This window comes from Rattus norvegicus, chromosome 2, assembly GCF_036323735.1.
Source record: "Rattus norvegicus strain BN/NHsdMcwi chromosome 2, GRCr8, whole genome shotgun sequence".
Lineage (NCBI taxonomy): Eukaryota > Metazoa > Chordata > Mammalia > Rodentia > Muridae > Rattus > Rattus norvegicus.
Genome location: NC_086020.1, coordinates 47,162,010 through 47,185,431, shown reverse-complemented (window position 1 = coordinate 47,185,431; position 23,422 = coordinate 47,162,010). Strand labels below are relative to the sequence as shown.

At 43.7% G+C, this 23,422-nt stretch overlaps 1 protein-coding gene and 1 pseudogene across 3 annotated transcripts in view; both read right to left on the bottom strand.

The window, feature by feature from the left end:
• The window catches only part of Blvra-ps1 (biliverdin reductase A, pseudogene 1), a 101,989-nt pseudogene extending 88,145 nt beyond the window's left edge, over window positions 1-13,844 (bottom strand).
• Window positions 1-14,055, bottom strand: part of Arl15 (ADP-ribosylation factor like GTPase 15) — a 384,290-nt gene extending 370,235 nt beyond the window's left edge. The window contains exon 1 of one of the 3 annotated variants that reach the window (XM_039103515.2): window positions 13,896-14,055. In XM_039103515.2, the coding sequence (XP_038959443.1) occupies window positions 13,896-13,943 (48 nt within the window). In that variant the 5' untranslated portion in view covers window positions 13,944-14,055. The remainder of the gene's footprint in view (window positions 1-13,895) is intronic. The other 2 variants (NM_001399590.1, XM_063282576.1) reach the window with 2 other exon arrangements.
• Window positions 14,056-23,422: the final 9,367 nt, after the last annotated feature.

Sequence of the window (23,422 nt, the reverse complement as noted above, 5' to 3'; positions counted from 1 at the left end):
TACACACACATGTGGAGGACAGAGGCCAACCTCAGGCGTCACTACTACCTTGGTTGTTTTTGAAACAGTCTCTCTCTCCCTCTCCCTCTCCCTCTCCCTCTCCCTCTCCCTCTCCCTCTCCCTCTCCCTCTCCCTCTCCCTCTCCCTCTCCCTCTCCCTCTCCCTCTCCCTCTCCCTCTCCTTCTCCCTCTCTCCCTCTCTCTCTGGAACTAGCCTAGCCAACTAGGCTAGATGGGCTGGTGAGCAGCCCCAGAGATCCGCCTGTGTCCAGAATGCAAGCTCATAACTCCACCCATGGCTTTTCCTTGTGAGTTCTGAGGACTGAACTCAGATCCTCGGCGCTTGCACAGCAAACAGATTACTGACTGAGCCATCTCCCCAGTCCTCATTACAACCTCTTGATTCCTCATCATTCTTCAGAATCATACTTGTTTATGTTGATTTAATCAAGGTGCCCTCTGTATAAAGAGTTAAATGGGTACCCCATCATGTAGAATTCTTTATTACTTCAAATTTTTAAAGTAATGTACTCCATTGCACTGGTACCTTCTTCAAGGAAAGAATCTGAGCAGAAGCTTTAGAATCAGCAGCTGAAGACCTAGTCTTTGTTTTTTTAAAAGCATAGAATTAAACTTCCCCTAAGTTCTTATCTTCAGACCCCACAGAATAATGAAGACCTGTAACGGAAATGGAGCAAAACGATTTTTACTAATTTTACCTTTCGAAACTATTTAAAAGGAAATATCAAGCTCATGCAATTATTGAGAGGCTAGTACACATAGGAAATATTTGCCTGTGAATATTTCCAGAGATGACCTATATAGTTAAGCATTATCCTCACACAGAGTGGTTTCTGGGTGAAAAGGACCTGTCACTCACTAATCTAACCACCCATCCTACACAGTCAAACTTCAGAAAAATGGAGGCTTGTGTCCCTAGAGACGACAAACAGAGTCTGTCCTGCTGGAAAGACCAACCCACTGCTAGCCCAAGGCCAGGAAACTAGAGACCCCGAAACTGGCAGAAATACAGGAAACGCAGCAGCGATCAAATGTTCCTGATTCGGTGACCCAGTCTTTAAAAGGCCTAAAGTTACTATATATCTTTTCACGCAAATAAACAATTAGTATGCCATTCGGCAAAGCAAAAACCCATCTTAAAATGCCAGCAGTGGGGTAGGGGAGTCATGGGAAGGAGATAAGACTCATAAGACTCATACGATATAGAGACACAGTATTTCCACACAAAATGACACAAAGATAAAGTAGTCCAATCATCACCAAAGGTTCCTTACATCTTAGCAGGGTGAATTGGAAAAAGAAGTAGTCACACTCAGGAAGCACTCGCCATGATGAAGGACAGGCGCACTGGGCCATTTTTCTCTATTCTACTCCAGGCAGTCTCTCAGGAAACCCTCAGAACAGAAGAAAGGATAAAGGAACAGCCAGATAAATCCCATGTGAGGGACTGGAGTTCCCAAGAGCACAGCCTGACTTTCAAACTGTTTAGATTCCAACCACAGAGGGACTGAGAGTACTAAGAGTGCTTGTAATTCTAAGCGTTGCCCGATGGGACTGAAATAAGCCCTCACGTTTGCCCATACTCACACAATAGCTCTAAGGAGAACTGGCCTGAGGAGAGATGTGGGCCAAGCCAGGACCTTTGACCCCTGTGAATTAGAAATTGCTGCCACTTAAAACACCAAGGAACGCCTCCAGGATCTTTAACCCAGTTACTCCTCGCCAAGCTCAGTAGGGGGAGCAAGGAAAGTGCTGCAAGCCTGGTATGGAAGAACTGAAGTGCTGTCGGGTGATGACAGTCACGGATGTCCTTGTTTGATGCTAAGTCCCAACGCAACCATAGGAAACACTTGCACAGTACTTAGCAGTGTCACATTCTTTTAAATCACACTCACTCACACACACACACACACACACACACACATACACACACAAAGATACACACACGCAGAACTGAACATCAGCTGTACCGATACACTCTGAGAAAACACAACACTGTATGGCTTTTTCATTGTGCAAACATCAAATGATAGATTTGCACAAACTAAGATACAATATCACCAAGATATCACGTACAGCTGACTGCAGGCTGAGGCTTCATGCAGTGTATGTGTACACCCCTCTGTGTATGCGTACAGTGGGTGCCATTAGACCCATTTTGCACAGAAGGAACATGAGGTACATGTATTTAGTGTGGCTCCAAAATGTACTTAGAATGCTAATGGATTTAGTCTGGCTCCATACAGCCTATGCCTTCACTGAGACATAATGTAATTTGTACTAGGAATAAGAGAGCCCACTGTTTTCACAATAGGATCCAGCAAGTTATGGGTGTATGTGTCTAAGGCAGCCCTAAGAACAGCTCCAGAAAGTCTCACATTACTAAGTGGTGGGGAACAAAAGCTTGGACGTTAGCCAGACCTAGGTTCAAATTCTGCCTCCATGACATCTTACCTATGATCCTCAATTTCTCTATGCCTCAGCTTCCTTATCCCTGAAGTGATGACAATCAATAAATAACATGAAATGGCACGGCACCATCCTTCCCACGGTGTTGACAGCATACTATGGCACTGTGCACAGTAAGTGACAAGCATTGGACGTTGCATGTGCGTGCGTGTGAGTGTCCATGTAGAGGTCAGAGGTCAATTTGAGTGAATTTCCCAATTGTTCTCTAACTTAGTTTTTGAGACAAGGTCTCTCACTGAACCTGGAGGTTCTCTCACAGGTTTGGCTAGGCTGGCTGGGGATCCTCCTGTCTCTTCCCTGTGCCAGGATTAAGATGCACATTGCAGCACCCAGCTTTGTACATGGGTGCTAGGGACCCAGACTCTGAACCTCTCACACCTGCATGCTTCTCATTTTACCCTCTAAGCCTTCTTCCCTCATCCACAGGCCTCGCCCTCTTGAGTCTCCATCTATTCAAAACTTGGTTTGGATTTTGCACAAGGACCTCAAACACAATTACTCTGAAGCCAATTTCACTCTATTTCCCAACTAACCTGTTCTTCCCTATTGCTTTGTGACCATACATGGCCCCATTAGTTGTCTCAATGCTTGCGACAGTTTTCAAACATGCCCATAAGCTTAACCAGCCTCCTATCAAGAGATCTACCTCTGGCCTCTAAACCCTGGTATGACTTTGTGAGTGTCAAGACCAGCAGAAAGAATGCTAGGTCATTAGGACAGATGAGAAAAGGCCAGGAGGGATCTGCCATGTTCTCTTGGCACATTAGCTCTGCAAGCCTTCACATTCCAAATGGTTCGGGCTACCCAGGGGCAACCACAAAGAAAGGTCATACAAGAGATGCCCCCCACCCAGTCACTACAGCATTCCCAAAAGACAAGTGCATGTACGAAAGAGCTTTGAGATGAACCAGCTACCACTTCACCACACTTCATAAGGAATCCTGAGCAAGACTTACTCTTCCACCTTACCTAGTCAACGAACAAATTCCTGAGCAAAATAGTTGTGTCCCAAGGTCATCTGTTTTTCTCTCTTAGATAACTAAAACCCCAAAGTGAAGACTTTACCTCTGAGATCTCTGCTCATATTCTATACCCAATTACAAAATTTCTGCTGTTCTCAAACGACTCTTATCTATTGAAATGGCCCATCAATCCTCTGCCCTACCTGACTGAATGTTATCATCTCATCGCTGGATCCCTACTTTCCAATATATCGACTATGTTTTTACTTGTGCAAATTATCACAAAGCCTCTAACTATCCAAGTTTTGCAAATAAGGAATCGGTGGTCCTAGGTGATTTGAATCAGGTCAGGTCCCCCAATATTTGGAGTTCTAGAAGTAAGTACATTCTAAATATATATACATATAAACTGAAGGATTTGGCTACCATCTTTTAATTCAGCCTGATAATAACATTTGAGGAGATAACAGCAATCAGTATCATTTCAAATAAGAAAGATAATCTATTATCCATAAAACCCTGGAATATAATTTCTTAAAATACGTAAATTAATGACTATTCTATAATATTCCTTCTTGTTGGCATGGATTGACAAATACTTCACATTACACAGATTATAGATGAAACATCTGGGGCAGACTTCAAACTCAGTTTTATTCTATAAGAAAAACTACATACACGTAAAGTAGTCACCAATCCTGCAGCAACTAAGACGTGACTCTTCAACTCGTCTTGGTCTTTAGTCCCCTCAACCATTTAAGACAGAGACAGAGACACACAGGCAGGAGAGACACAGAGGTGGACAGGCAGACAGGCAGGCAGGCAGGCAGACAGACAGACAGGCAGATGGACAAGACTGAGAGAGAGAAAGAGAGACAGAGAAAGATAAAGAACTAACAGCTGCCTCAACTCTCACAAGGTAGTTGAAACCGCGGACAGCTATTTAGCATTTCCCACAGAATCTAGCACACAGTAGTTTCCCATCAATAGTAATTAGCATCACCACCACCAACTTCCACACTTTATCATAACACAAAGTGGCTGGTTACATTCAGAAACAACTTGAACTGTATTACAAATATTAAATTACTTAATCAATATCAAGAACCTTAAAATATAGACAACTTTTGACCCCCAAAATTCTAATTTCAGATTTGATCATAAAGCAAAATTACCCTCAAAGGAATAAGAACACTGTCTCTAACAATTTCCCTTCAGAGAGTCTCCATAAACATTACTAGCATGTACGGTCAGCTGTTTATTGTTCATTGGCTGTACAGCAAAGGAACCTGTTTGCTCTGACAGTTTCCCAAACCTCTTTGACACTGGAGCCCCCTTCAGTAGCTAAGATTCACTACATGTCTTAGTTAGTCTTAGTTTAGGGTTATTCTGATGTGAACAGACACCATGACCAAGGCAACTCTTGTAAGGCCAACATTTAACTGGAGCTGGCCTACAGGTTCAGAGGCTCTGTTTATTATCATCAAGGCTGGAGCATGGCAGCGTCCAGGCAGGTATGGTGCAGGAGGAGCCGAGTTCACCATTCTGTTCTGAAAGCAAACAGAAGACCGGCTTCCAAGCAGCTACGATAAGGGTCTTAAAGCCCAGCCCCAAAGTGACACACTTCCTCCACCAAGGCCAGACCTCCAAATAGTCCCACTCCCTAGACCAAGCATATTCAAACCACCACACTACTGTATTGGGCAACTACTTTTACATTTGTTCTGGAAAAAGCCCAAGTGTGTGCAAGTGCTGCTGGTTAAACTGTCAGCTAGACCCAAGCTGGAATCATCTGGAAAGAGAATCTCAATGGAGGATGTACCCAGGTCAGCTTGACTTGTGGTCTGTCTATCGGGGTTAATATCGATTTTTAATTGATGTAGAAGAACCTAGCCCACTGTGGGCAGCACCACTCAATGGGTAGGGCCCTGACCTGTGTAAAGAGTGAAAAAAAAGCTAGTCGAAATGAAGCACCACGTGGCATGGGCGCACTCATGTCTCACTGCTGCTGCCTGTGGATGTGCCATAGTTAGCTGTCAGAGCTCCTGCCCTGCCTTCCCTCAAAAACACTCTACAGTCTGCAAGTCTGAGCTGAAATAAACCCTTTCTCCCCTAAGTGGCTTGGCCAGCGTGTTCCACCTGTCAGTGACAAAAAGTGAAACCAGAATAACACGGAACGTCAGCAATGTTCCTGACACTAGCCAAAATTACAGGAAACACACAATGTCTTTGTTTTTCGTTTGTTTGTGGGGTTTTGTTGTTGTTGTTTTGTTTGTTTGTTTTTTGTTGTTTTTTTTTTTTTTTTTGAGACAAAGTTTCTCTGTGTTGCCCTGACTGTCCTAGAACTTTGCCCTTCAAACCAGGCTGGCCTTCAACTCGCACAGATCCCTCTGCTGGTGCCTTCTGATTGCTGGGGTTAGAGGTGTGGGCTGCCACCACCCGGCAACATGATATCTTGAGGAAAGGTAGCTAGTGAGTGAATTACAGCTTTCCAGTACAATGCAGACAGTCCATGCTGCAGACGAGAAATTATTAAAACTGAGGAGTTTTTTAAGTACAAACAAGCAGGTTATGAGATTTTTCCATTCTAAGTCCAGGATGATTGGACTTATGGGTAGTAGACTATGCACAGACTGCAGGACAACGTACTGCAATGCACAGCAACTGTCTGTCTCTGGGTTGCTAGGCTACTGATTTTCTCCACTGTGCTCGGCTACGTCTTTCTCCAAGCTTTTACCGTAATAATAAGCAAGTTATCAAAATCAGCTCAGTGCTGACCTGCATTCAGCTCATGTGTTACCGCAATTACAAAGTGACTTCAAAACTCCAAAACAAACCAGCAGACTTTTTTGCAAAAGCTGCAATTAACATAACAAAATTCCGTTCTGATGACTTCCGTGCAATGCTAAAAAAAAACACCACACACCTCTCATCATTCCCTTAACCTGTCAAACGCAGGTAAAATCGCGCTACAGATAACCAAAGGGTGGTAACTTCAAAGAGACATGAATCAAATACTCCCTGATCTAAGCAACATTTATTAAGCTCAGACACGTTATCAGAGAAGTATAAAAGCAGGTTTCAAAAGAGTGGTATGTCACAGTTCCCATACAAACGTGAACATACAAAATACCCTCAACATTTAAGCATCCATCCATTGGTCCTTAAAGGGGCATAAAATGAGAGCCACCAACTTCCACAGAGTTGTCGCTAGGGACAGCGGCTGCGATGATGCTGCGAGGCGTGGAAAGAGAGCTGTGGCCTGGAAGGTCCTTTGTTTCTTTGTTTGTGTGCCTGTCTGATTTTTAAAAGCACCCAAAGCAAAGCAAAGCAATGCAATGCAAAACATTACACCTGCTGATTTAAAGCTGTAAGGACACAAAAGACAGCTCCATTACTTCCTCTTTCAGCTCCATTGCTTCCTTTCTTAGTTCCCGACATCAGTCCAGGATGGCTGGAAACAGTAAGGCTGTCCCTGCTGCAGTCAGTGGTCCTCCTGTATCCCTAAGTTCGCATGCTCTTCCCGGAGAGTTAGAAGCAAGACCCTCAACCATCGTATCAGACAAAAAAAAACCCACAAGGATCCTCTCTGAAACACCAGAAGAAAATCCTCGGGCCCAAGGAGAAGCAGTCTAGTGGCCAGACTAGTTCCCAGCAAACCAGTTTACAATGGAACCAGAGGAGCTTGTCCTACAAATTCAATCTTTCAAGCAGCCTGTCACTGGAGATCATGTAGGCATGTTGGGCTGCAAGTCAAAGAGCAGAGGCTAATGTTTATGTTAAAAAAAAAAAAAGAGAGAGAAGGAGGAGGAGGAGGAGGCAGCAATAGGTGTGAGTAGGCGCTTGCCTCGAGGCACACACCACACAAGTCCTTCAAGTTCCCAGGGGGCCTCTCAAGAAACCAGGCGACAGCAGAAACCCTTCCATTTCCATCCTTGTATCTGGGACACCTCCTCCAGTTATTAATTATTCTAGCTAAGCTCTATCTAACCATGGTTATAAGCATGGGTCTCTTTTCTAACTCTATTCTAAGCAGTAGCTGAGGGATGGGACTGAGACGACGTGGTTGAATTAGATGGTGCAAGTAAACCCCTCCCACGCAGCCTCCACTTCACCAGGTACCAAGCTAGAACGCAGTGACAGAGAAGGAATTAAGATGTCGGGGAACCAGCTCGGAGGCAGGTTACAGCTCAGGTTCTAAGAGTGTTTCTATCTCAACAGGGCAAGCCAGGGCCAGCTTATACACCGAGGGATTGATACAAAAAAAAAATAAAATAAAATAAAACGTCTCGCTCAAAAATCAAGAATTTCGAGATGGTGACAGAGACCCACCAGGACCCAGCTGCATTGACTCCTGAAGCTTTTGGGGAGATGCCACAGAATGACTAAAAGTAGCCGCCAGCTCCACAATGGCTGGTCCTTGCTTCTACCCCTAACAGATACGGGTGTTTAATCCCCAAAGATGCACATTAATGAGAACGAAAGGCTGAAAACTCAATCCCAACTTTGGTGTCTGTACGAGGAGCTTGGAGGACATGACCCGGTCACTAGGGTAGAAAGGTCCCATGACTGAATCCTAGTGATTTTTTAAAAAGAAGAAAGACTGTACAAAGGGGAGGAAGGCTATACAAACACAGGCATGAGCTTCCTTCTCTCTCCAGGTAAATCCGTGCGGCGTAACAGAACTTTGCCGGTAAGAAGGCAAGGATCAGAAGTGTCACCTAACCTTGGAAGCGCAGAAATATGAGCTAAAACCAAATTTCTAAAAATAAAATGTGCTGTGGTACATCCTTAAGTAATGAAAAGCCACTCTGTACCTCATCACTACTCAATTTATAAAAAAGGATCAGGGGACGTTTTCATATCCTCACTAAAAACTGTCTATCCTCTTCATTTGTCACTTACAAATCCCTTATATGGTTAATGTCCTCTGCTGAAGCCACAGCCTGCTTGTGGCCTAGTGTCTGCCAGTCAGCCTCACTGCCTAAGCCGTACTCGATAAAGGCGGCCAGCAGACTTAACAAGTAGATCCTCAGTGCTCACAACAGGATCAGGAGGAACCAGAGCAGTAGAAAGCAGAAGCCACCCTGAAAATGGCAGTACTGAAGCTTAGGGCCGCATCTGTGTCTGCCGATGAAGTGTCAGTCTGAAGATCACCTCAGTGACCAGAGGCATGGTGAAGCAGAAGGCTGGGCACACATCTTCCAGCTGGTCTTCTCTACAGAGGGTCCTTGTATTTACATGAAACATGTAAATATCCAACTGTATTGCATCAGCTTTTTACACCAAGAGCCTACGTCCCTGCCCTCACTAGAGAGAATAGCTTAGATGTGGGGACAGTGAAGAGGGGGCCCTAGAGCCAGAAAGTCAGCTCACTCACTCACTCACTCACTAGCTGTGTGAACTTGGAACACACACACACACACACACACACACACACACACACACACACACACCCCTCATCCTTGGGCAGGTACAGTCTGTGACCAAGAAACTAGGCCAAGTTCACCAGTGACTACAGAGAAAAAAGCTTAGTAAGTTAACCTTACTAATTCCCAAGCATAAGAGAGAAATGCAAAGAACAACAGACAGCACCTGAGATCAGTCAAACACCTGACAGGTTTGCGAGTCTAGCTTCACATTTCATTTTGCCATAAAACAAAGAAACATATGCAATAGAGAAACGCACTAGGAAGCAACAGAGCATGTCAGAACCTGCCTTCTTCCCATAGGCCATCTTCAACCTGTCCTTCCACATGCTCCCCAAGAGTCATTTGCCTTGCAGTCCTGCAGCCAAGGAGAGCACTGTAGTCCATTCTCCATGACTTCCTGGAACATGCACAAGTAGGGTTGCATAAGCATTCGTTGAATGGGCTAAAGAACATATGAGAAGGCTGGAGAAATGGATCTTGCATTCCCAGCACCCGCCTGGCAGATCACAACTGTCACTCTAGATCCAGGGGATCTGACACCCTCTTCTGACCTCTGCAGACACTGTACACATATGGTGCACAGACACACATGCAGGCAAGCATTAAGACATATGATATAAATAAACCTTTAAAGAAAAGAACAGTGAGAATGCAGTTTTACTCTTTAGATGTAATAAAGGATCCTCAAAAGTCTTACCACTTCTTGTTTGCCAAATGCCCTCCCGATTCTTCAAAATATTAGGACTATTTTAAAATGCAACCCAATCCTTCCCATTCAATAACAGTGATTGCACAGCCAATACACAAAACAGTGTCAGCAACATGATCACAATGTGTTAACATTTTTATTCGAGAACCAATGTATACATCCGAAGGACTCAGGAGGCAGAGGAAGCAGATCTCTGGGTTCGAGGCCAGCATGGTCTACAAAGTGAGTTCCAGGACAGCAAGGGCTAAACAGACAAAGCGTGTCTCAAAATCTAAGAAAGGAAAAAAAAAAGCCAAGGCAACATTTATAAGTAAGTTTACCCCCAATATCTCTTTTAATCGTCACTGGTATTATATAGAAAATAACCAACGTTAATGTTGTTGTGTTAGTGATACAAAGAGGAATGGTTGAAATCCACACAGATTGACATACAAGGCAAAAACATTTTGAACTAAAAGGAACATAAAAGTTGACCCTGTCTGGCCTCCACAGATAGAAATTCATAATAGTTCTGTGAAGGTTGTCAACTTGACTATATCTAGAATGAACTACAATCCAGAAACAGATGACACACCTGCGAGAGACTCTCTACTTGGTTTAAAGTATGTGAATCCACTTCTAGCCTGGACCTTCGAGGTAGGAAGATACACGCCTTCTGTCCAAATCTTGAGGTGCGAAGACACATCCCTTTAATCCACATCTAAAGACATACCTCTAATCTGGGCTGTACCTTCTGCTGGAAGTCTATATAAGGGTGTGGAAGAGGAAAGGTGGTGTTCTTTGCACTGGAGCCTACCTCTTCAGGATTCCAGCATATTCAGACCAGCTGAGCTACCCAGCTTTGTGGGACTGAGCAAGTATTAGATTCTTGAACTTTCTGTTCACAGCTGCCCACTGTTGGGTTAGTTGGACCGCAGTCTATAAGTCATTCCAATAAACTCCCTTTTTCTGTAGAGGTTCATTCCATAACTTGTGTGACTCTAGAGAACCCTAATACAGTATCATTCTCTCATTATAAGTTACATCCTGTTCTTGCTCTTAATAAAGCTCTCAACATTGCCTTAACCCATCAGAGAGAGAGAGGGCTATGCTGTCTGTTGGTGACAGCTAAATCCTGAATCATATACCTGTCTGGTTAGAACGTGACTTAGAAACTTGCTCAAGAGAAAAAGGAAAGAGATATGACCTCCTCCGATGGCACCCGCATTATCTAGAAAAGATAAGACTTTTATGTTTAAATTGCTAAACAAATTCTATCTTGATCATCTTAAGTGTAAAGGATACATCCTGCATTCCAAAAATCAAAATACCTAATCCAAACAGATACTATCTTGTCCCGGTTTAGAAGCCTGAGGGGAACAGAGTTACCGCTCCCGCCTCACATTCATTCATCAAAATGGAATCCCACGCTCTACCTCCATGCCAGGCACCAAGTCAGGCACAGTACCCGGTGTAACATGTAATTATTTAGGATTTGCAAGGTGTCCCTCTTTCCCTGAACCAAGATTAATGAAACCTCTGTCTTCCTTCACCTCAGCTGTCACCCCTAAGACCACTGAGGAAATTAACTGTAACTCCTAAGATCAGAGAGCTTCCTTCATCTGTCTTACCAATCAGTCCTATCAGAAGTTATTAAAAATAGCATGCACACACCACACACCCACCCACCCACCCACCTACCTACCCACACACACATGCACGCAACACACATGCACGCGCACACACGTGCACACACACACGTGCACACACACACTCGCGCAGTCCATGCACACACCACCCACACACCCACTCACCCACCCACACACGCACGCAACGAACACACGCACACACACGCGCGCACACACACACACACACACACACACACACACACACACACACCCTCTACCTCTTTTTGCCTTCCTTGGACTCCTCTCCTCCAAATAAAACAAGTTAACTGTGACACCCAAATAAAGAACAATGGGCAACACCTCCACAAACAGCTTTTCTTTCCAACATAACAACAAAAATACAGAGCACTATTTAAAGAGAAGAAAAGACCACACACCAGGACAGACAACACACCAGGACAGATGACACTCCATTACTCCTGACAGGTGTGAACAGAGCGCTCACTCCAGTCCCCTCAGCAAAGCCTGCTGTCCAACTTGGAATGAAAGAAACCTTTTCCCCCTCCTGGAAGGGAAATAAAAGGACTTAGGAATCGATTAATAAGATGCCAAGCACAGTCAAATCGATTCTGGTTTGTTTTTTTTTTTTTTTTCAGAAATGGGATTTTAAACAGACACCAGGCAAAGACTGTGTGAATGAGGAAAAAAGCGGTATAGCTCACTGTCTTCTCTAAGAGTGGATCAACGAAACAGCACAGTAAAGCTATCTGGGGAAGGCCGGACTTTGTTTTTTCCTCTCTGGTCCATTTAGTAGTGAAGGACTTTCTTTAGTGTTTTCACAGAGATACCTAACACACTCATAAAACCTGACCTGTCTCCTTTAAGACTTTGTTTTCTCCCCACCCCCACCCCTACCCCACCCCCCAGTATAGGCAATGACTTTTATGGGGCAGTTACTTCCACACTGAGGAATTTTTGAAAGCATACGGAAAGTGACAAAACAATGATTTTAGACGAAAGCCAAACAAGGTACTGGAGCAAAACAGGTAAAACAGACAGGCCAAGTCAAAGTCAAACCCAGAGCTCAGAGACTGTGACCTACACTCCCAGTGTAACCTTATGCCTACCATTATTCATCCACCTATCCTGAACCCGTGTTGAGATGGAAGTTAACCTGAGTAATTTGTATTTCTGTTTTCCCACAGTTCTTTTAGTGGGCCTGGTACCTTAAAGACGGCTATGTGCTGCAGTCCTGCAACGGTCTCAGCAGTTCACGAGAACCCCCGAATTCCTCCCTGAATCGCTATGTATTCAAAACTAGCAGTACAAGTAAGATATCCTATACTTTCTTCTTATTTGGTAATTTTTCTCACCAAACTAGCTTTTTGTGAGGCAGATTACAAGACATAACCATAGCATGGTATGGGATGAACTACAAATCAATCGACCATTCAACTTTCAAAATAGCCTTCTGGACACACTTGAGAGTTATCAACCTACAGGGCACATAAAGAATGTTCCCAAACAGATAACTCACTTAACCTGATACAGTGGTAACGCCCCTTTATGACAAATATACACGTTACTACCATAAATACATAAACAGCAAAGCCAGATTCCAACTGAGATTCTTTGATTTCGGCTCCGTTCTCAAGGTCGTGCCATAACTGGTCTCCATCCTTGCCAGTTCCTACCCAGATCTAAATAAAGCCTCACACAGGTAACATTACAACGCAGCCCTCTCTTTCCTGATCTGGAAAGTAGTCAGTCTTTCTCCGTACAGCCTTAAGTGTAATTCCTAGAAGGCACTAGCAAATCTCTGCCAGGCCAATCTGCAGTGGAAAACCATGTGTCCTACAGGATGACAGGAGGGCCAACGCTTCTAACCATCTACTTCAGCTCTGCATGGTAACAGCGGTTCGTTCTAACAATATCAACACAGTAATTGTTTAGGATTGAACACAGTTCACGTCAAAGAGGATCTGCTTGACCACAAACAGGCAGCTCTGTGGAAATACAATTTCTGGAACAAAACACGAGCTTGCACAATTCTAGAAACACGTATAAGTGTCCCGTTCCTACGCTGTGCAAAAAAAACTTTTTCCACCTAAACTTCCCAGCACAGGGCTGATCTAAAACCGGTTGCCAAACCGTGCACACCATGCACAACAGCAGCGTGCACCACAACCAGAGCCGTGGGGCAATGCCTGTCCCTGCCCAATCCTGCTCAGGCCGGGTTGCAATGTGGTTTAGTCCAGTCTACTTTCTGGTAATGTGTTTTTAAAATCCCGCCACGACCCAGGTCATTCCTTTAGAGATCTAATAACAACCAAATGACCAGACCTGCCGGGCACTTAGAGAGCTATTCTTCTTATGGCTCTTTAATAGCACCTGGAGTTCTGCTAAGGGGAGAGCGGAAAACTCCAGCTTCCCCGGAAAGAAAGTCCTGCGCCGGGAGCGCGGAGAGGCGCGCGGAGCGTGGCCCCATCTCCCGCAGTCCCGCCGGTCCCTGCCGCGCCTTTACCTGTCAGCCCGGCCTCTCCCCGGACGCCGCCCCTCAGAGCCAGCCCTGGGAGAAAGCCACTCAAGGCATCCCATCCCAAAGAAAGAAAGCCGAGAGGCTGCTGCTCCAAGCAGGGGGCCATGGGCCACCGCGAGATCCGAGGGGCGACATGCCGCCCGCGCCCCGCACCTACCAGATAATCCATGTACAGAAACGCCTCAGTTATCCGGAGATCAGACATCCGGCAGCCTAAAGCATCCGGAATGGCTCCGAACCCGGAAAAAAAAAAGCAGCGTCTTGGGCTGCGAGCGAGCAGCTACTGAAAAAGCCAGCAACAGCGAAAATCGCCGAGAGCAGCCGAGGAGCCGAAGATTACACCAGGGGAGCGGCGATTGGCTGGGAGGGCGGGCAGAGGAAAAGGAGCGCGCTCATTGGCCGGAGCGCCTATAAAAGGCAGTCCCCCGGTGGAGGGCAGCAGAGAAGCGCGGGACTCAGTAGAGTCCTGGTTCCTGTGTGCTGGGGGAGGGGTGGGCGGAAACGCGCTGCGGCCGGCGGAGCCTCGGCGGCTCCCTCAGCCTCCAGTCCGCTGGAGACCAGACTAAGCTCCCAGCCAGAGGCTGAAGAGCAGCGGTGTCCCCGCCCACCCCTTCATAAGAAACCAGCCCGGGGCGCTGGGAGGGCAGAGTAATCACCGAAACTTACTTTCTCTGCCCCGAGCGGCTTCCAGTGGCCTTGAGAGACCGAGGACCTTAGGGTTAGAAGGGCAGACACCTCAAAGAAAGCAAGTTGTGCACTACCCGGAACCGCATTGGCCCTCCAGGGTGTCTGCTACGGCAGACAACTTGAGCTTGACCCTTCTGCGGCTCAGCACCAGTGCAGCCCAGGTTAGGAACCTAGAGGCTGTTAGAACTTAAGCAACCTTGAGGAAAGTCGCTTAAAAGTCCAGTTAGTTACATTGATCATGATCCAATGTCCCTGAATAAGATCGTGACCTCTAAAGGACCCAACTAATACTGCTCGTGAACCTTATCTTAGAAAAAAAAGAAGTCTAAGAGCAGATGAACTTGAGACTTGTGCGTTTCCTAGTTTAAAAAAAAAAAAAAAAAAAGCACAAGGCTCTGGGTTCGGTCCCCAGCTCCAAAAAAAAAAAAAAAAAAAAAAAAAAAAAAAAAAAAAAAAAAAAAAAACCTTGGAATTGAGTGAAGATGGAGTCAAACAAGAGGTAAAGATAACAGTCGGTTCTGGATTTTTTTTTTCTTCCAAGATTCAGGCTAGAATGATCATACACTCAATCAAAGCAAAGATAAAAGAAGATAACCTGCCATTTGGAGTTCGCTACGGAGAGAAGTAAAATATAACCCACGCCAAAACTGAATATTAAAAGTGTGCCATATCGGGGTTGGGGATTTAGCTCAGTGGTAGGGCACTTGCCTAGCAAGCGCAAGGCCCTGGGTTCGGTCCCCAGCTCCGAAAAAAAGAAAAGAAAAAAAAAAGTGTGCCATATCTTTTGTACCCGTAATTCCGTTTCTAGACATTCTTAGGATAAAAAAGCTGTGCGCGGCGTTATAAGTGAACGTTTGCTGCAATGTTTCTAATAGAATCTTGCAGGTGTGGTGCTGCTTTTAATCCCAGCAAAGAGACATGAAGATCCTTGAGTTCAAGACCACCTGGACTACAGAATAAATTCCAAAAACAGCAGGGCTACACAGAGAAACCTTGTCTTGGGGGAAAAAAGAAGAACCTCATATGATTTGTTAACAGGGCACACTTACACAATAAAACTTTATACAGCTGTTAAACATTTATGAAGTTTCATAATATGATGAAGTTTACAGTGAACTCATATTCTTTGCTCAGATGTCACAAGTCAAAGGAGTATTCGGAATGATAGAATTTGGAAGACTAGGTTGCAAAAATACTATTCTGTTATTTCCTGCCAAACACTGCTACCCTTTAAGGCAGAGGTGACTGAAGTTTCCCTCTACCCCTGCCCCTACACACACACACACACACACACACACACACACACACACACTTTTTGTGTGTGAGTCTTCAGGTAACAAATATCATTGCAAGTTTACTGCAGGACAGTGAAAATAGTTGTTATTTTAAAAAAAACTGTATTGTTCATTATAGAAAACCATAGAATTCACCCTAAATATACACATAATCAAGGTAGGGCGTGCAGCCCCTTCTGCTCCCGGGTCATGTGCCATATGACCAAATGCACTATCTAATCTCTGAACCTGTTTCCTCAGCTACAAAAGGAGGAAAGAGGGTTTTCAGGGTAATTAGAGGACTTTGATTGTATACATACACGTGTACAGGGCTGGCCTTTATTGATATAATTGCCAAGGTATATGTGTTTAATAACTTATTGAAAGGAGTTATTTTGGTTTTGTTTGCTTTGTTTTGGTTTTACTCCAGGCCTGGGGAGTCTCCATTGCGTTAAGCCAGTAGATCCATTTTTTTTTTCCTTATTTTTCCTGTTAACTCGAATACAGGTAAGTTTAAAAGAGAGTTCTGACCTGGATGCTAAAGCTGGAAGACTTCCATAAACCCAGTCTTTGCCACCTCCAGTTGAAATTCCAGAAATCAAAAACCCTTCCAAGTTCTAGCAAAAGTAACGTAGTCAAGCAATAATTCGTTTTCCCTTATTTTTCCGTTTTCTTTCTCTCCATGATTTGGCATATCCCAAAATGAGATTAAAAAGCCGAGTTAGCAGAGAGCCTTCCCATTCATCATCTCAGTGATTACGTAAAGTTTTAAACGGTCTGGTGATATCTACGTGAAAAAAAAGCACGTGGGAGCACTTGGCTTCTGCATTTCCCTTAACGCCTAAACTTAGGGAAACATCATTAGGCTAAATAATAGGTTCTGCTGCCTCTAGGAATCAAAATCAGTAAATGGACCCAAAGCAGAGATATGGAAAAATCTGTCTACAGAAAAGTTCTGAAGACAGATAGCATCATGGTATTATCTGAATCCGAATCATTTGCACCTTTATTATGACTATGAAGTGAAATAATATGAAAACAGGTTCAGTCTAGTATATTTCTAAAATCATATTTTGCATTTTGGAAGAATCATTGAAAAAAATCTGAAGCTCCAGCAGAACCCCACATGGGGCACAGTTTTTCAGTTAGGGGTCTTCTGAGACGGTAATAGAGTAGAATATTCCCACTAATAAAGGGCAAACGCCAGCTCCTCTGAGCTGGTTTCAGCACAAGGCACTACTAGCAGCCGTTGTCTCTGATGCAAGGTCCTTAGTCACATCCTGAAGAGATTTGGGATGCGTTTATTTAACTGGCCCTACTACCTCCAATTAACAGGCTTCAGTCCTCAATAAGGCATGATCTCATTTAGCCCTGTCTCCCTTAGTTAAAAACAATGACTCTCTTCCAGGTGCATTAAAAAAAAAAAAAAAAAAGGAGAGAGAGACCCAACCGCCTGGTCAGGTGGGCACTCCTGAGGCTGCAGAGCGGAAGAGACCACCAACACTGCTAACCCCTGCCCACATCCCTGGCCCAAGAGGAAACTGTATAAGGCCTCTGGGCTCCCGTGGGGGAGCGGCAGGACCCCTGCCAGAGACACTGCCGGACCCTGAAGGAAACAGACCGGATAAACAGTTCTCTGCACCCAAATCCCGTGGGAGGGAGAGCTAAACCTTCAGAGAGGCAGACAAGCCTGGGAAACCAGAAGAGACTGCTCCCTGCACACACATCTCGGACGCCAGAGGAAAAAGCCAAAGACCATCTGGAACCCTGGTGCACTGAAGCTCCCGGAAGGGGCGGCACAGGTCTTCCTGGTTGCTGCCGCTGCAGAGAGCCCCTGGGCAGCACCCCACGAGCAAACCTGAGCCTCGGGACCACAGGTAAGACCAAATTTTCTGCTGCAAGAAAGCTGCCTGGTGAACTCAAGACACAGGCCCACAGGAACAGCTGAAGACCTGTACAGAGGAAAAACTACACGCCTGAAAGCAGAACACTCTGTCCCCATAACTGACTGAAAGAGAGGAAAACAGGTCTACAGCACTCCTGACACACAGGCTTATAGGACAGTCTAGCCACTGTCAGAAATAGCAGAACAAAGTAACACTAGAGATAATCTGATGGCGAGAGGCAAGCGCAGGAACCCAAGCAACAGAAACCAAGACTACATGCCATCATCGGAGCCCAATTCTCCCACCAAAACAAACATGGAATATCCAAACACACCAGAAAAGCAAGATCTAGTTTCAAAATCATATTTGATCATGATGCTGGAGGACTTCAAGAAAGACATGAACACACTTAGGGAAGCACAGGAAAACATTAATAAACAAGTAAAAGCCTACAGAGAGGAATCGCAAAAATCCCTGAAAGAATTCCAGGAAAACACAATCAAACAGTTGAAGGAATTAAAAATGGAAATAGAAGCAATCAAGAAAGAACACATGGAAACAACCCTGGATATAGAAAACCAAAAGAAGAGACAAGGAGCTGTAGATACAAGCTTCACCAACAGAATACAAGAGATGGAAGAGAGAATCTCAGGAGCAGAAGATTCCATAGAAATCATTGACTCAACTGTCAAAGATAATGTAAAGCGGAAAAAGCTACTGGTCCAAAACATACAGGAAATCCAGGACTCAATGAGAAGATCAAACCTAAGGATAATAGGTATAGAAGAGAGTGAAGACTCCCAGCTCAAAGGACCAGTAAATATCTTCAACAAAATCATAGAAGAAAACTTCCCTAACCTAAAAAAAGAGATACCCATAGACATACAAGAAGCCTACAGAACTCCAAATAGATTGGACCAGAAAAGAAACACCTCCCGTCACATAATTGTCAAAACACCAAACGCACAAAATAAAGAAAGAATATTAAAAGCAGTAAGGGAAAAAGGTCAAGTAACATATAAAGGGAGACCTATCAGAATCACACCAGACTTCTCGCCAGAAACTATGAAGGCCAGAAGATCCTGGACTGATGTCATACAGACCCTAAGAGAACACAAATGCCAGCCCAGGTTACTGTATCCAGCAAAACTCTCAATTAACATTGATGGAGAAACCAAGATATTCCATGACAAAACCAAATTTACACAATATCTTTCTACAAATCCAGCACTACAAAGGATAATAAATGGTAAAGCCCAACATAAGGAGGCAAGCTATACCCTAGAAGAAGCAAGAAACTAATCGTCTTGGCAACAAAACAAAGAGAATGAAAGCACACAAACATAACCTCACATCCAAATATGAATATAACGGGAAGCAATAATCACTATTCCTTAATATCTCTCAATATCAATGGCCTCAACTCCCCAATAAAAAGACATAGATTAACAAACTGGATACGCAACGAGGACCCTGCATTCTGCTGCCTACAGGAAACACACCTCAGAGACAAAGACAGACACTACCTCAGAGTGAAAGGCTGGAAAACAACTTTCCAAGCAAATGGTCAGAAGAAGCAAGCTGGAGTAGCCATTCTAATATCAAATAAAATCAATTTTCAATTAAAAGTCATCAAAAAAGATAAGGAAGGACACTTCATATTCATCAAAGGAAAAATCCACCAAGATGAACTCTCAATCCTAAATATCTATGCCCCAAATACAAGGGCACCTACATACGTAAAAGAAACCTTACTAAAGCTCAAAACACACATTGCACCTCACACAATAATAGTGGGAGATTTCAACACCCCACTCTCATCAATGGACAGATCATGGAAACAGAAATTAAACAGTGATGTCGACAGACTAAGAGAAGTCATGAGCCAAATGGACTTAACGGATATTTATAGAACATTCTATCCTAAAGCAAAAGGATATACCTTCTTCTCAGCTCCTCATGGTACTTTCTCCAAAATTGACCATATAATTGGTCAAAAAACGGGCCTCAACAGGTACAGAAAGATAGAAATAATCCCATGCGTGCTATCAGACCACCATGGCCTAAAACTGGTCTTCAATAACAATAAGGGAAGAATGCCCACATATACGTGGAAATTGAACAATGCTCTACTCAATGATAACCTGGTCAAGGAAGAAATAAAGAAAGAAATTAAAAACTTTTTAGAATTTAATGAAAATGAAGATACAACATACTCAAACTTATGGGACACAATGAAAGCTGTGCTAAGAGGAAAACTCATAGCGCTGAGTGCCTGCAGAAAGAAACAGGAAAGAGCATATGTCAGCAGCTTGACAGCACACCTAAAAGCTCTAGAACAAAAAGAAGCAAATACACCCAGGAGGAGTAGAAGGCAGGAAATAATCAAACTCAGAGCTGAAATCAACCAAGTAGAAACAAAAAGGACCATAGAAAGAATCAACAGAACCAAAAGTTGGTTCTTTGAGAAAATCAACAAGATAGATAAACCCTTAGCCAGACTAACGAGAGGACACAGAGAGTGTGTCCAAATTAACAAAATCAGAAATGAAAAGGGAGACATAACTACAGATTCAGAGGAAATTCAAAAAATCATCAGATCTTACTATAAAAACCTATATTCAACAAAATTTGAAAATCTTCAGGAAATGGACAATTTCCTAGACAGATACCAGGTATCGAAGTTAAATCAGGAACAGATAAACCAGTTAAACAACCCCATAACTCCTAGGGAAATAGAAGCAGTCATTAAAGGTCTCCCAACCAAAAAGAGCCCAGGTCCAGACGGGTTTAGTGCAGAATTCTATCAAACCTTCATAGAAGAACTCATACCAATATTATCCAAACTATTCCACAAAATTGAAACAGATGGAGCCCTACCGAATTCCTTCTATGAAGCCACAATTACTCTTATACCTAAACCACACAAAGACACAACAAAGAAAGAGAACTTCAGACCAATTTCCCTTATGAATATCGACGCAAAAATACTCAATAAAATTCTGGCAAACCGAATTCAAGAGCACATCAAAACAATCATCCACCATGATCAAGTAGGCTTCATCCCAGGCATGCAGGGATGGTTTAATATACGGAAAACCATCAACGTGATCCATTATATAAACAAACTGAAAGAACAGAACCACATGATCATTTCATTAGATGCTGAGAAAGCATTTGACAAAATTCAACACCCCTTCATGATAAAAGTCCTGGAAAGAATAGGAATTCAAGGCCCATACCTAAACATAGTAAAAGCCATATACAGCAAACCAGTTGCTAACATTAAACTAAATGGAGAGAAACTTGAAGCAATCCCACTAAAATCAGGGACTAGACAAGGCTGCCCACTCTCTCCCTACTTATTCAATATAGTTCTTGAAGTTCTAGCCAGAGCAATCAGACAACAAAAGGAGATCAAAGGGATACAGATCGGAAAAGAAGAGGTCAAAATATCACTATTTGCAGATGACATGATAGTATATTTAAGTGATCCCAAAAGTTCCACCAGAGAACTACTAAAGCTGATAAACAACTTCAGCAAAGTGGCTGGGTATAAAATTAACTCAAATAAATCAGTTGCCTTCCTCTATACAAAAGAGAAACAAGCCGAGAAAGAAATTAGGGAAACGACACCCTTCATAATAGACCCAAATAATATAAAGTACCTCGGTGTGACTTTAACCAAGCAAGTAAAAGATCTGTACAATAAGAACTTCAAGACACTGAGGAAAGAAATTGAAGAAGACCTCAGAAGATGGAAAGATCTCCCATGCTCATGGATTGGCAGGATTAATATAGTAAAAATGGCCATTTTACCAAAAGCAATCTACAGATTCAATGCAATCCCCATCAAAATACCAATCCAATTCTTCAAAGAGTTAGACAGAACAATTTGCAAATTCATCTGGAATAACAAAAAACCCAGGATAGCTAAAGCTATCCTCAACAATAAAAGGACTTCAGGGGGAATCACTATCCCTGAACTCAAGCAGTATTACAGAGCAATAGTGATAAAAACTGCATGGTATTGGTACAGAGACAGACAGATAGACCAATGGAATAGAATTGAAGACCCAGAAATGAACCCACACACCTATGGTCACTTGATTTTTGACAAAGGAGCCAAAACCATCCAATGGAAAAAAGATAGCATTTTCAGCAAATGGTGCTGGTTCAACTGGAGGGCAACATGTAGAAGAATGCAGATCGATCCATGCTTATCACCCTGTACAAAGCTTAAGTCCAAGTGGATCAAGGACCTCCACATCAAACCAGACACACTCAAACTAATAGAAGAAAAACTAGGGAAGCATCTGGAACACATGGGCACTGGAAAAAATTTCCTGAACAAAACACCAATGGCTTATGCTCTAAGATCAAGAATCGACAAATGGGATCTCATAAAACTGCAAAGCTTCTGTAAGGCAAAGGACACTGTGGTTAGGACAAAACGGCAACCAACAGATTGGGAAAAGATCTTTACCAATCCTACAACAGATAGAGGCCTTATATCCAAAAGATACAAAGAACTCAAGAAGTTAGACCGCAGGGAAACAAATAACCCTATTAAAAAATGGGGTTCAGAGCTAAACAAAGAATTCACAGCTGAGGAATGCCGAATGGCTGAGAAACACCTAAAGAAATGTTCAACATCTTTAGTCATAAGGGAAATGCAAATCAAAACAACCCTGAGATTTCACCTCACACCAGTGCGATTGGCTAAGATCAAAAACTCAGGTGACAGCAGATGCTGGCGAGGATGTGGAGAAAGAGGAACACTCCTCCATTGTTGGTGGGATTGCAGACTGGTAAAACCATTCTGGAAATCAGTCTGGAGGTTCCTCAGAAAATTGAACATTGAACTGCCTGAGGATCCAGCTATACCTCTCTTGGGCATATACCCAAAAGATGCCTCAACATATAAAAGAGACACGTGCTCCACTATGTTCATCGCAGCCTTATTTATAATAGCCAGAAGCTGGAAAGAACCCAGATGCCCTTCAACAGAGGAATGGATACAGAAAATGTGGTACATCTACACAATGGAATATTACTCAGCTATCAAAAACAACGAGTTTATGAAATTCGTAGGCAAATGGTTGGAACTGGAAAATATCATCCTGAGTGAGCTAACCCAATCACAGAAAGACATACATGGTATGCACTCATTGATAAGTGGCTATTAGCCCAAATGCTTAAATTACCCTAGATGCCTAGAACAAATGAAACTCAAGACGGATGATCAAAATGTGAATGCTTCACTCCTTCTTTAAATGAGGAACAAGAATACCCTTGGCAGGGAAGGGAGAGGCAAAGATTAAAACAGAGACTGAAGGAACACCCATTCAGAGCCTGCCCCACATGTGGCCCACACATATACAGCCACCCAATTAGACAAGATGGATGAAGCAAAGAAGTGCAGACCGACAGGAGCCGGATGTAGATCGCTCCTGAGAGACACAGCCAGAATACAGCAAATATAGAGGTGAATGCCAGCAGCAAACCACTGAACTGAGAATAGGTCCCCTATTGAAGGAATCAGAGAAAGAACTGGAAGAGCTTGAAGGGGCTCGAGACCCCAAAAGTACAACAATGCCAAGCAACCAGAGCTTCCAGGGACTAAGCCACTACCTAAAGACTATACATGGACTGACCCTGGACTCTGACCCCATAGGTAGCAATGAATATCCTAGTAAGAGCACCAGTGGAAGGGGAAGCCCTGGGTCCTGCTAAGACTGAACCCCCAGTGAACTAGTCTATGGGGGGAGGGCGGCAATGGGGGGAGGGTTGGGAGGGGAACACCCATAAGGAAGGGGAGGGGGGAGGGGGATGTT